At 43.7% G+C, this 12,473-nt stretch overlaps 1 protein-coding gene and 1 long non-coding RNA gene across 5 annotated transcripts in view; one reads left to right on the top strand and one right to left on the bottom strand.

Moving 5' to 3' along the window:
• The first annotated feature begins 3,494 nt into the window (after positions 1 to 3,494).
• Positions 3,495 to 4,026, top strand: LOC129709231 (uncharacterized). The gene is made up of 2 exons (XR_008725482.1): positions 3,495 to 3,607; positions 3,794 to 4,026. It is a non-coding gene; the product is annotated as an uncharacterized LOC129709231 (long non-coding RNA).
• A 1,315-nt stretch (positions 4,027 to 5,341) lies between these two features.
• The window catches only part of tango2 (transport and golgi organization 2 homolog (Drosophila)), an 84,876-nt gene continuing 77,744 nt past the window's right edge, over positions 5,342 to 12,473 (bottom strand). For all 4 annotated transcript variants that reach the window (XM_055655448.1, XM_055655451.1, XM_055655450.1 and 1 more), the window contains exons 7-9: positions 11,139 to 11,292; positions 8,700 to 8,804; positions 5,342 to 5,608 (exon numbers count right to left, since the gene is read on the bottom strand). In XM_055655448.1, the coding sequence (XP_055511423.1) occupies positions 5,488 to 5,608; positions 8,700 to 8,804; positions 11,139 to 11,292 (380 nt within the window). In that variant the 3' untranslated portion in view covers positions 5,342 to 5,487. The remainder of the gene's footprint in view (positions 5,609 to 8,699; positions 8,805 to 11,138; positions 11,293 to 12,473) is intronic.

The raw sequence follows: 12,473 nt of genomic DNA, 5'->3' as shown, positions 1-12,473 counted from the left end.
GTGGGATACAAAGACGTGCGGATTTGAAGGTTGCTCTGTAAATCACCCTGAGGTCAATTACAGAATACGGGGGAGTGTTGGTGGGAATATGGGGAGAATAAAATGAGATAAGAGTGGAATTTGTGTGAATCGGTGCTTGATGTGGGTGGTGTTGGTAGATGGGCAAGGAACTGTGAGCAGAATGGGTATGAATGCTTTAGACTTCGGCTGATATGGTTGGTTGCATTGGGAGAAAGGGTGGTTTGGCACAGGCTGGGCCAAAGTTTGAAGCTTGGACACAGGATGGAGGAATTTGGTTGAAGTTAGCTGGAAGGGTCTCAACTTTAAAAGTCTTCCATCCATTCCCTAAATGATGCTGCCTGACCTGCTGATTTACTCCAGCAATTTATCAGAAATAATGTCCCATGAGAGTCAAGCACCTCCAAAAAACCCTCATTCATTTAATTGTCGATGATTAAACCTGCTTCTTTCTGACCAACCTAAATATTTCCTCCATGTCCCTTCTTGAGTCTGAAGAACAGTTCCGACCCAAAACAATGTTTGTCCATTTCCTTCACAGATGCTGCCTGAGCCACTGCATTCCTCCAGCACTTTGTGTTTTGGTCAAGAGTCCAGTATCTGGTTTTGTGAATCCCTATGTTTTACACGTGCTTTTTTTGTGTTCCAATGATGCAAATGGAAATCATTCTGCTCCTTTGGCACCAACTGCTCTCTCATTGAAGGGAGACACAGAAAGCTGGAGTAACTCAGTTGTTCAGGCAGCATTTCTGGAAAAAAGAGGTGATGATTTGTGTCAAGACCCTTCTTTCTCTCATTGGCCTGATCAAAGTGAATTCAATAACTTTATTCCACATGCCCCAATTGCAGATGCAAACTAGAACCAAGATTCCTCACTCAAGTTGTCTGTCCCCTACCACAACATCTACTTAATATTTTCCTGCCTTTTTTCCACTCTTCTTTCCCTCAGAAGGCACTGATTCCTTGCTCCACAGGGGTTGAGTATAATCCAGTAAAGTGGATCCTCTTCAAGTGTGGGCTTAAAATCATAAGAGATAGAAGCAAAATTAACCATCAAGTCTACTCTGCCATTCAATCATGGCTGATCTATCTCTCCCTCCGAACCCCATTCTCCTGCCTTCTCCCCATAACCTCTGACACATGTATTATTCAAGAATCTAACAAGCCTTAAACAATATGCAGTGCAGACATTCAGCTGCCTCCGGCATGGATCCTGACCCTATTTCCACCCTCAACAGTCTGAAACCCCCCCCTCACAGGCATGTCCTAGCTAGTGTCTCTGACCAAAAGATCCATAGAGTCATACAACTAGTCCATGCTGACCACAATGCCCCTTCTAATCAGGTCCCATATGTCCTTGTTTGGCGCATACATATCTCTCTAAGCCTTTACTATCTTTTTAATGCTGTTATAGTACCTGCACCAACTGCAGCTTTTGGAACCATGACCATTTTCACCTCAGTCACATTGTCGTTTAATTCAGCAAAGGTTGTGGAATTTAATTTATAACTTCTGCATTCCAAGCCTTTACTGAGATGGCCCAGGGAGCAATACAACCAGTTTAATTGTGCAAAAAATATCAAAGATGTGGGTTGAAAGGACAATTTAATAACATACTCCACTGGGACTGTTTTGACATCTTCCATATTTTATTAGGTTTTTGATAAAGACACAGAGCAAGCCATAACTGCAGACACGGTGAAGTGAATATGGTTGCTCCATGAGAATGAATCAAATGCAATGCTGGAGGAACTCAGTAGGTTGGGCAGCATCTCTGGAGAAAAAGAATGGGTGATGATTTGGGTCGGGACCCTTCTTTAGTTTGTCTAAACCAAAACATCACCCATCCTTTTTCTCCAGAGATGCTGCCCAACCCACTGTCTTACTCCAGTACTTTGTGTCTATCTTTGGAATAAACCAGCATCTGCAGTTCATTATTTCTACATTATACCCTTCATAGTTGGCTGAAGAATGACATGTCCACTTGAAAGTTTAAGTGCCATTGAGGCACATTTAAAGTTAACATGTAGTATGATACTTGTATTTTACAGTGCCCTCCATAATATTTGGGACAAAGACCCATCATTTATTTATTTGCCTCTGTACTCCACAATTTGAGATTTGAAATAGAAAAAAGATCACATATCGATAAAGTGCACTGTCAGATTTTATTAAAGGGTATTTTTATACAGTTTGGTTTCACCATGTAGACATGACAACTGTTTTTTTTACATAGTCCCACCCCATTTCAGGGCACCATAATGTTTGGGACACATGGCTTCACAGGTGTTTGTAATTGCTCAAGTGTGTTTAAATGCCTCCTTAATGCAGGTATAAGAGAGCTCTCAGCACCTCGTCTTTCCTCACGTCTTTCCATCACCTTTGGAAACTTTTATTGCTGTTCATCAACATGAAGACCAAAGTTGTGCCAATGAAAGTCAAATAAGCCATTATCAGACTGAGAAACAAGAATAAAACTGTTAGAGACATCAGCCAAACCTTAGGCTTACCAAAATTAAATGCTTGGAACATCATTAAGAAGAAAGAGAGCACTGGCGAGTTTACTAATCGCAAAAGGACTGGCAGGCCAAGGAAGACCTCCACAACTGATGACAGAAGAATTCTCTCTATAATAAAGAAAAATCCCCAAACACCTGTCCGACAAATTAGAAACACTCTTCAGGATGGTAGTAGCACAATGGTAGTAGCATAATGAATTCTGAAGTGTATCGACACATCCTATCTGCTCAAGTTCAAACAAATGCCTCAATACACATTGGTCGGCGGTTCATTCCACAGCAAGACAATGATCCCAAACATATTGCTAAAGCAACAAAGGAGTTTTTCAAAGTTAAAAAATGGTCAATTCTTGAGTGGCCAAGTCAATCACTCCATCTGAACTCACTTGAGCATGAAAGCCTTTTATATGCTGAAGAGAAAACTGAAGGAGACTAGCCCCCAAAACAAGCATAAGCTAAAGATGGCTGCAATACAGGCCTGGCAGAGCATCACCAGAGAAGACACCCAGCAACTGGTGATGTCCATGTATTGCAGACTTCAAGCAGTCATTGCATGCAAAGGATCTGCAACAAAATACTAAACATGACTACTTTCATTTACATGACATTGCTGTGTCTCAAACATTATGGTGCCCTGAAATGGGGGGGCAATGTATAAACACTGCTGTCATTTCTACATGGTGAAACCAAAATGTATAAAAATGGCCTTTAATACAATCTGACAATGTGCACTTTAACCACATGTGATTTTTTTCTATTACAAATCTCAAATTGTTGAGTATAGAGGCAAATAAATAAATGGTGGGACTTTGTCACAAACATTATGGAGGGCACTGTATATGGAAAACACATTTCCTTAAAAAAGTTGTGCATTTATTTGTTCAATTCTCTTTATTAAAAAACGTGCATTGATAATAATATTGACTCCCTTGTACGAATGGTTATTCCACGTCATCAGTCTTGAGATAAATATAAGATAATAATACTATTCCTTGACATGTTCCTGAGATGATCAGTGGAGTGCAGCAGCATTCCAGTGATAGAAACAAAATGCTGGAGCAATTCAGTGGGTCAGGCAGCATCTCTGGAGGAAAGGACCAGGTGATGTTTTGGGTCGAGACACTTCTTCAGACTGAGAGTCAGCTGAAACTAGAGGCATGAAGGGTCTCAATGGAAGATGAAGGGTCTCGATTTGAAATGCTGACTCGACATTTCCCTCCACAGATGCCTTCTGACCCACTCAATTTTTCCAGCAGCTCTCCCACTTTTTTGCTATGGATTCCAGCATCTGCAGTCTCTTCTGCTCTCAGTTGATTCTTAGGTTGAAATCACTTGTGTCGGGGAGCACAAAAAAAGTGCTGTGAGTACTCTGTGAAACATCCCCTCCACAAGGCAGAGGGTAAAAAATACCAATCGAGTATCATATTTCTCCGATAAACATCCTTTTACTCAGTTATGGGAAAGCCAAGGAATAGGTCAATGAAAATTTTTTTAAAAAACTGCAGATGCTGGAAATCTGAAACAAAAACAGAAAATATTGGAAACGCTCAGCAGGTCAGGCAGCATCCGTGGAAAGTCGGTGTTTCAGGATGTTATCTCTGCTATCTCTGCTCCACCTATATGCTCCTACCCGGTGCCTCAGGTCAGCGGATCAGCTGCTCCTTGAGGTACCAAGGTCTGAGCGGAAGCTCAGAGGGGATAGAGCCTTTTCTGTTGCTGCACCAGCACTCTGGAACACCTTGCCGCTGCAGATCAGACAGGCCCCTTCACTGTCCATCTTTAAATCCTCCCTAAAAACGCACTTTTATTCACTGGCTTTCGACACTGGCTGAGACATTGTTCCTGTTTTAGTGCTTTTAATGTCTTTTAATTTTTTACTGTTTTTATAGTCCTGTCGTCTTAATGGTTTTAGTAGTTTGTGATAACTTTTTGTTGATTTCCCATGTACAGCACTTTGTGGTAACTGATGTTGCCTAAAAGTGCTTTATAAATAAAGTTATTATTATTATTATTATTATTATTATCGGGTGTTCGCATAATTTTCAGTTCATATTTAATAAGTTATCAGTCTGTTGCAAATAAGAAATAATGTAAAAGGAGTAGAAAAGCTTGCAGAGGCAAAATCATAATTAAAATATGAGAAAAAAGTTTGTTTTCAAAATATTCCATTTGACAGATTATGACTTAATGGTTGAAGCATTAGTAATATAAGATTAGATGGGGTATTTCTAATAATATAATTGTCCTGGACAATGATAACGGTAACTAAAGCATCAGAGTTTAGTTTAAATTAGAGATACACAGGGAAACAGGTCCTTCAGCCCATCGAGTCTATGCTGACCATTGATCACCCGTTCACACTGGTTCTCGGTTATCCTACTTTCCCTTCACACGAGGGGCAATTTACAGAGGCCAATTAACCTCTGTTGTCTTTGGGATGTGGGAGGAAACTGGAGTACCCAGAGGAAACCCAGGTGGTCACAGGGAGAAAGTGCAAACTCCACACAGACAGCACCTGAGGCCAAGATGGAACCCAGGCCTCGGGCGCTGTGAGGCAACAGCTCTACCAGCTGTGCCACGGATGCTGCCGGCTACACTCTGAACACAAGAACACTGTTTTGTAGACGCACTCACTATTGCACGCATCCACCCACCCGCACACTCAGAAACATCCACAGACACACGCACAAACAAAGCCAGGCTCACACACACACAGAAATATCCTCACAGAAGTTGTGCTCACACAAATAAGCACCATCAACTGTGTGGAATACTAAGCAGCAAAGACTCTTTAAAATCAAGGCTGTTGCTAGGAAGTAGCATGTTTTAATCAACCATTTACATCTGCAGTGTCCAAGAAACCTGCAGGATCTGCAAAAATATGCTTTCATTTGCATTCAACTTTATTTCCTGTTCCTTTCTTTTTCACAGCCGGCTGAATGGAAAGCCGTTAAGTCTCAAATTCAAATTGGTAGGAGCTGACTTTCCATTGGTTTGTCTCGGGCTTGAGCAGGCAGCGTTCTGTGAAGGTTACATGCCCTTTAGCATCAACAAGGATGACTGTGTTTGACCTGAGAATAAAGTAAGTCAGATGTTACAATAAACTCACAAGAACTCTGAATTTCAGAAACAAAAACAGAAAGACAACAAAGGTGAATAACAAAAGCAGCATTAAAAATTGAAAGTGCTGGGGTAAAAGACCGTTCTTCAGATGCAGCATGGAAACAGGCCCTTCAGCCCAAATCCACAGCAATCACCGATCACCCCTCATCAGTCTGAAGAAGGGTCTCGACCCGAAACGTTGCCTATTTCCTTCGCTCCTTAGATGCTGCCTCGCCCGCTAAGTTTCTCCAGCATTTTTGTCACTCCTCTCACTAGTTCTGTTATTCTACTCCCTACAGACTAAGGGGCAATTTACAGAGGCCGATTAACCTACAAACCAACACGTCTTTAGGATGTGGGAGGAAACCAGAGCACATGGAAGGAACCAACATGGAGCTCACAGGGAGAACGGGAAAACTCCACACAGACCGCACCTGAGGTCGGGATCGAACCGGGTCTCTGGCTCTGTGAGGCAGCTGCTCTACTAACTGCGCCATCATGCCATGTCATATCGTTCCATCCAATGACCAGCGTGAAGACTTTCTTAAAAATAGTAAGTCCATAAATATATGAGAAAATGCAAGTCATATTGAACTGTGTTCACCCTTGAGGCCTAAGTCGAAGTATTTAATCAATGCAATAAACCACAAGAATTTCCTGATTCGTACAAGCCCGTGACCACAGAAATATTTCATAGTTTCACATCTTTTTCCTTCAGTTAAAAACCAACTGCAGATTATTAAGAACACAAAGTGCTGGAGTAGCTCAGCGGGTCAGGCAACATCACTGGAGAACATGGAAGGGTCATGACCTGAAACATCGCCTCTCCATGTCCTCCAGAAATGCTGCCTGAATCACTGAGTTACTACAGCTCCTTGTGTTGGATCTTGTGTATGCAGATTATTAATAGAAACATAGAAATTAGGTGCACGAGTTGGCCATTCGGCCCTTCAAGTCAGCACCGCCATTCAATATGATCATGGCTGATCATCCAACTCAGTATCCCGTACCTGCCTTCTCTCCATACCCCCTGATCCCTTTAGCCACAAGGGCCACATCTAACTCCCTCTTAAATCCAGCCAATGAACTGTGGCCTCAACTACCTTCTGTACAGAGAATTCCAGAGATCCACCACTCTCTGTGTGAAAAATGTTTTTCTCATCTCTGTCCTAAAAGATTTCCCCCTTATCCTTAATAATAAAAAGCCATTAATATTACATGTGGTACAGTATTGTGGTACAGATTTTGAAAACGACTCTGGCGTGTTCATCCATAAAACCTTGTGCAGACTTAGAAACATAGTGACCCTGAGATAGGTCATCCCCAGCTTAGATGGAACATCTTGGTCGGCATGGAAGAGATGGGCTGAAGGGACAGTTTCCATGCTGGATGACTATCCACTCTCAACAGGCTGACCACAAAGAAAACTGCGTCCAGGTGAAAAAATACAAATACATCTTTCATAATATAATTGGCAAAATATTCACTCCTTCACTATTAGTTTTTTTTTTACTCTCCCCCCCCCCCCCCCCCCCCCCCCCCCCCCCCCCCCCCCCCCCCCCCCCCCCTCCCAAGTCTCCCCCCTGAAGGTGTTGAATCTTGGCTGTGCCAAGGATCCATGACTTTGGTTGTTCTGTGGCTGCTCATCCTAATAATCACTGTCAACTTGCAAGACCGAGTGACTTGTAATATTCCACTGAGCTAGAGGAGGCAGCAAAGCTGCATCTGAATAGCTTCTCATCCACTTTTAAGACATGAGCAATTACAGTGAGTGTCAGGCGAGGGGGAAACTTCTTAATCCTCCATCTTCAGTGTCACCACCACCACTCGTGACAAATGAACATGACTCAAACCGCGGATAGCCATAAAAAAGCTGGAGTAACTCAGCAGGTCCTCCCTGTGACCGCATGAGTTTCCTCCTGGTGCTCCACTTTCCCCCCACAACCCAAAGACGTGCGTGTTTGTAGGTTAATCAGCCTCTGTAAATTGTCCCCTAGTGTGTCGGGAGTGGATGCGACAGTGGTATAACAGAACGAGTGTGAACGGGTGATGGCTATGGGCTCAGCATGGACTCAGTGGGCTGAAGGGCCCATGTCCATGCTGTATCTTTAAACTAAACTAAAACACCTTGTTTGGATTTGCAGCAGGGGCATCTGTTTCTAATTAATGTTTTACCACTATTGCATAGAACAGGGGTCTACAAACTATGGCCCGTGGGCCACATCCGGCCCGCCACGAGATTTTACCCAGCCCACGGCAAGCTCTTAACACGTTCCGTGCGGCGGGCTATTTAGCGGGTTCTGTGGTAGCGTGGGAACTTACACGTCAGTTTGCCGTAGGCTATCAAGTTGAGGGTTTGTGTGCAGCTGCTGACAGGTTACCGTTGATGGCCCGGGAGACATGCCTGTGTGTGTGTGTGTGTGTGTGTGTGTGTGTGTGTGTGTGTGTGTGTGTGTGTGTGTGTGTGTGTGTGTGTGTGTGTGTGTGTGTGTGTGTGTGTGTGTGTGTGTGTGTGTGTGTGTGTGTGTGTATGTGTCTGTGCGTGCGTGCACGTGTGTGTGTGTGTCTATGTGTCTGTGCGTGCGTGCACGTGTATGTGTGTGTGTCTATGTGTCTGTGCGTGCGTGCACGTGTGTGTGTGTGTGTACTGCCCGCAAAAATATGCCAAATATATAATGTGGCCCTCATACTGAAAAGTTTGGAGGCCCCTGACATAGAACATAGAACATAAAACAGTACAGCACGGGAATGGGCCATTTGGCCCCCCATTTCCTGCAAACCCTTGTGCCTATTCAAAAGCTTCTTAAACATCACTATTGTATCTGCTTCCACCACCACCCCTGGCAATGCGTTCCAGGCCCCCACCACCCGCTGGGTAAATAGCTTGCCCCGCACCTACCTCTCCGTTGTATTTCCCCTCTCTCATTACAGCTTTGCCTTCTGGTGATGGACATTCCCACCCTGCAGAAAAGGTTCCGCTTGTCTATCCGATCTGTGACCACGGGTGACACGGCATAATGCTGACCACAACTCGACAGGTAATGTTAGTTCACAACTCACCGAGTGCCGTACAAGGAGGTGCGGACGAACAACGCTGAGAACTCCTTTAAGATCGGTCGTATATAATCCTGACCCTGCTGCTCAATATCAGTGGCGGGCAACTGGCTGGCAATAAAATAACATAAATCCAACATCAATCACAGCTACAACCAGCGACAGTACTGCTCTGCTTAGATTTTAATCACCAGCAATAAATCAATGACATTTTCTTTCCAATTTAACAGAGCAGGTATGATTCATTAGGAACTAATAGTACTGTATTCGCCAACCGATACAGACAAGAAACTCCAGTGATACTGCACTGTACTCTCAGACAGCTGAGGTGTGAAGCATAGCCTTGGCTAGCAGTCAACCTCAAACTGAGAGTGAGCAGGGAAATGGTCTGAATACAATGCTCTTCTTGAGATCAATAAGGATTTGATGAGTGAAATGGCTTCCATTGACGGCTCTGGGCCTGTACTCGCTGGAGCCTAGAACGATGATGGGAGGGACTTCATTGAAACTTACCAAATAGTGAAAGGCCTGGATAGAGCGGATGTGGAGAGGATTTTTCCCCAGTGGGAATGTTTAGGACCAGAGGGCATAGCCTCAGATTAAAAGGACGTACCTTTAGAAAGGAGATGAGAAGGAATTTATTTTGTCAGAGGATGGAATTCATTGCCATAGGTGGTTGTGCAGGTCAAGTCATTGGATATTTTTAAGGCAGAGATTGACAGATACTTGATTGGTAAGGGTGTCAAGGGTTATAGGGAGAAGATAGGAGAATTGGATCGAGAGGGAACGATAGATCAGCTCCGATTGAATAGTGGAGTAGACTCAATGGGACGAATGGCCTAATTCTGCTCCTGTGACATGAACTTATGGAACAATTCCATGCGCATCTAATGCCGTAATAGGCACCCTGGAGACAATAATGAGTTAAAGGGTGCAAATCTTATCAACGTAATTGGAAAGTGCTGAGTTCCAGATCAAAGAAGTATACGCAGAAACATTTAATAAATTTGTACTGCTCGGAGTTTTAACTGGGTACGAGTATACATTTAAAAATAATTGATGGTTAAACATATTGCAAACAAGAAAGATATTTAGAAAGATATCAGCCTGTAGAAGGGTCTTGACCCGAAACGTCACCTATTCCTTCACTCCATAGATGCTGCCTCGCCCGATGAGTTTCTCCAGCACTTTTGTCTACCTTCGATTTTTTCAGCACCTGTAGTTCATTGTTGAACAAGATATTTGTTTATCAATATGGATCGAACTCGGGTATAGCGAGATGATCATGTTAGTTCTGTAGATAAGTGTCTTGGATACATAATGGAAGTCACGTGCTGGGAACAAGTGAGGTTTAAAGCGACAACTTCGGAATTGGACATGACGTTTCCAAGGGATAAACAATACCGCTGAGTCCTGAGAATACACATGGTTTAGAATAGTTCTAAACCAGAGCTCAAACCCAGCTCTTTGGCACAGAATTTAAATGCTCCCCGACACTTCTACCTGGGTGTCCAAGCATCCCGATTCAGGGACAGTTTCTTCCTAGTTGTTATCAAGCAACTGAACCATCCTACCACCAACGAGAGACCAGTCCTGACCTCCCATCTATCTCAGTGGAGACCTTCAAACCATCATTAATCAGACTTTACTGGATTTTATCTTGCACTAAACTTGATTTCCTTTATCCAATATCTGTGCACTGTGGATGGCTTTATTGTAAATCACGTATAATCTCTCCGCTGACTGGCTAGCACGGAAACTCGAAGTTTTTCACTGTATTTCGGAACACGTGACACTAATAAACTGAACTAAACTAATGTTTTTCCAAAGTCCGCCAGGAACTTGAATCTGGGGAAATTACCTCCCAAACATGTACCCAAGTTAATATGATTAAAATATAACAAGACATACAAGTGGGACCTGATAACAATGCAACTCAATTTGTACCTATGGATCAGCAGGAAATACTGGGAACTTGTAATTTGTTGAATGGCATTCATGTCTTCATGTCAGTGTTCCACAGATCAGCCTTCAATGTGACCATTATTCTAATGCAGGGACTTTCCCAGAGATGTCCATTTCTGGCCACACCTCATTAAGAGATTGAAAAATTGCAAAATGATCAAATGTGAAATCAATGTTTAAGAAAGAACTGCAGATGCTGGAAAAATCAAAGGTAGACAAAAATGCTGGAGAAACTCAGCGGGTGAGGCCGCATCTATGGAGTGAAGAAATAGGCAACGTTTCGGGTCGAGACCATATTTGTTCCAGAGGTCTAAGCCGAGATCAGGCCAAATACCATCCAAACAGCGAGCAGTTTAATGAATGTCAAATATAGTTCTTGTCCACAGCTGGCAGGGCGCGACCCAGCGGGCTAGCTGTTATTTACTTATGGCACGAAGGGTACAAGCAGTTTTTAGGACAAATATTGTAAAAAGTACATACAATTCTTCATTATTTATCACATTCATGAGCTCGTTCACCAAGTTCTCTGGAGGAAGTCCACAGGATTTATTAATTGCTTCCGTGAAAAGCTTTTTGCCATTAACGAGTTTCTGCCATGAAGTATCAAGAAGACTGTTGCAAAGGCCATAAATACCTAGGAACGTACAGATAAAAAGATGGCATTAATTTTATTGACAGCAGAAAAGTTATTTACCTCGATAGTCCATGTCATTAAATCTACCCCCCCCTTCAAGGATACACCATACATACTTTCCCTTGCAACCGCAGGAAATGCAACACTTGTCGCTTTACCTCCCCCCTCGACTCCATCCAAGGTCCTAAGCAGTCTTTCCAGGTAATGCAGAGGTTCACCTGCACCGCCTCCAACCTCATCCATTGCATTCGCTGCTCTAGGTGTCAATTGCTCTACATCGGTGAGACCAAGCGCAGGCTTGGCGATCGCTTCGCCCAACACCTCCGCTCGCTCGCATTAACCAACCTGATCTCCCGGTGGCTCAGCACTTCAACTCCCCTCCTAATCCGAATCTGACCTTTCTGTCCTGGGCCTCCTCCATGGCCAGAGTGAGTCCCACCGCAAATTGGAGGAGCAGCACCTCATATTTCACTTGGGCAGTTTACAACCCAGCGGTATGAACATTGACTTCTCCAATTTCTGGTAGTCCACAGCCTACTGTCTCTGCCTCTTCCTTTCTTCTTCCCTCTCCGCACCCTCCCCCCCTCCCCCCCCATCCCCACATCAGTCCGGAGAAGGGTCTCGACCCGAAACGTCACCTATTACTTCGCTCTATAGATGCTGCTTCACCAGTTTCTCCAGCATTTTTGTTATCCTTCGATTTCTCCAGCATCTGCAGTTCTTTCTTAACCATAAAAGAATTCAAGGCGTTGGGTTTCCTCCGGGTGCTCTAGTTTCCTCCCACATCCCCAAAAGGTGCGGGTTTGTGGGTTAACTTGCCTGTGTAAAATGCCCCGAGTGTGCAGGGAGCGGATGCAATAGTGGGAAAACATTGAACTAGTGTGAACGGATGATCGATGGTCGGCATGGATCTCTAAAACTGAAGACAATCAATCCGTGAGACTGTCGCCATCTCCTGAGGGAAATAGAGGCAAAATCTGCAGAGGGGAATAAATATTTCGGGTTGGGGCCCTCCTTCAGAATGAATTTCAAGGGCCATTCGTCAACTAGGGATTGAACCTCCAAATTTCCTAGTTCCTGACTTCACATCACTCAAGAGGTACAGAAATTTGTTTGAGAAGTCAGAAGAGTCATACAGCAAGGAAATGGACCAATCATGCCAACCAAGATGCCCCATCCAA

Source organism: Leucoraja erinacea, chromosome 25 (genome assembly GCF_028641065.1).
Source record: "Leucoraja erinacea ecotype New England chromosome 25, Leri_hhj_1, whole genome shotgun sequence".
In the NCBI taxonomy this organism is placed as follows: domain Eukaryota; kingdom Metazoa; phylum Chordata; class Chondrichthyes; order Rajiformes; family Rajidae; genus Leucoraja; species Leucoraja erinaceus.
The sequence above is the reverse complement of the archived record's forward strand: the minus strand, read 5'-3'. Positions and strand labels throughout refer to the sequence as shown.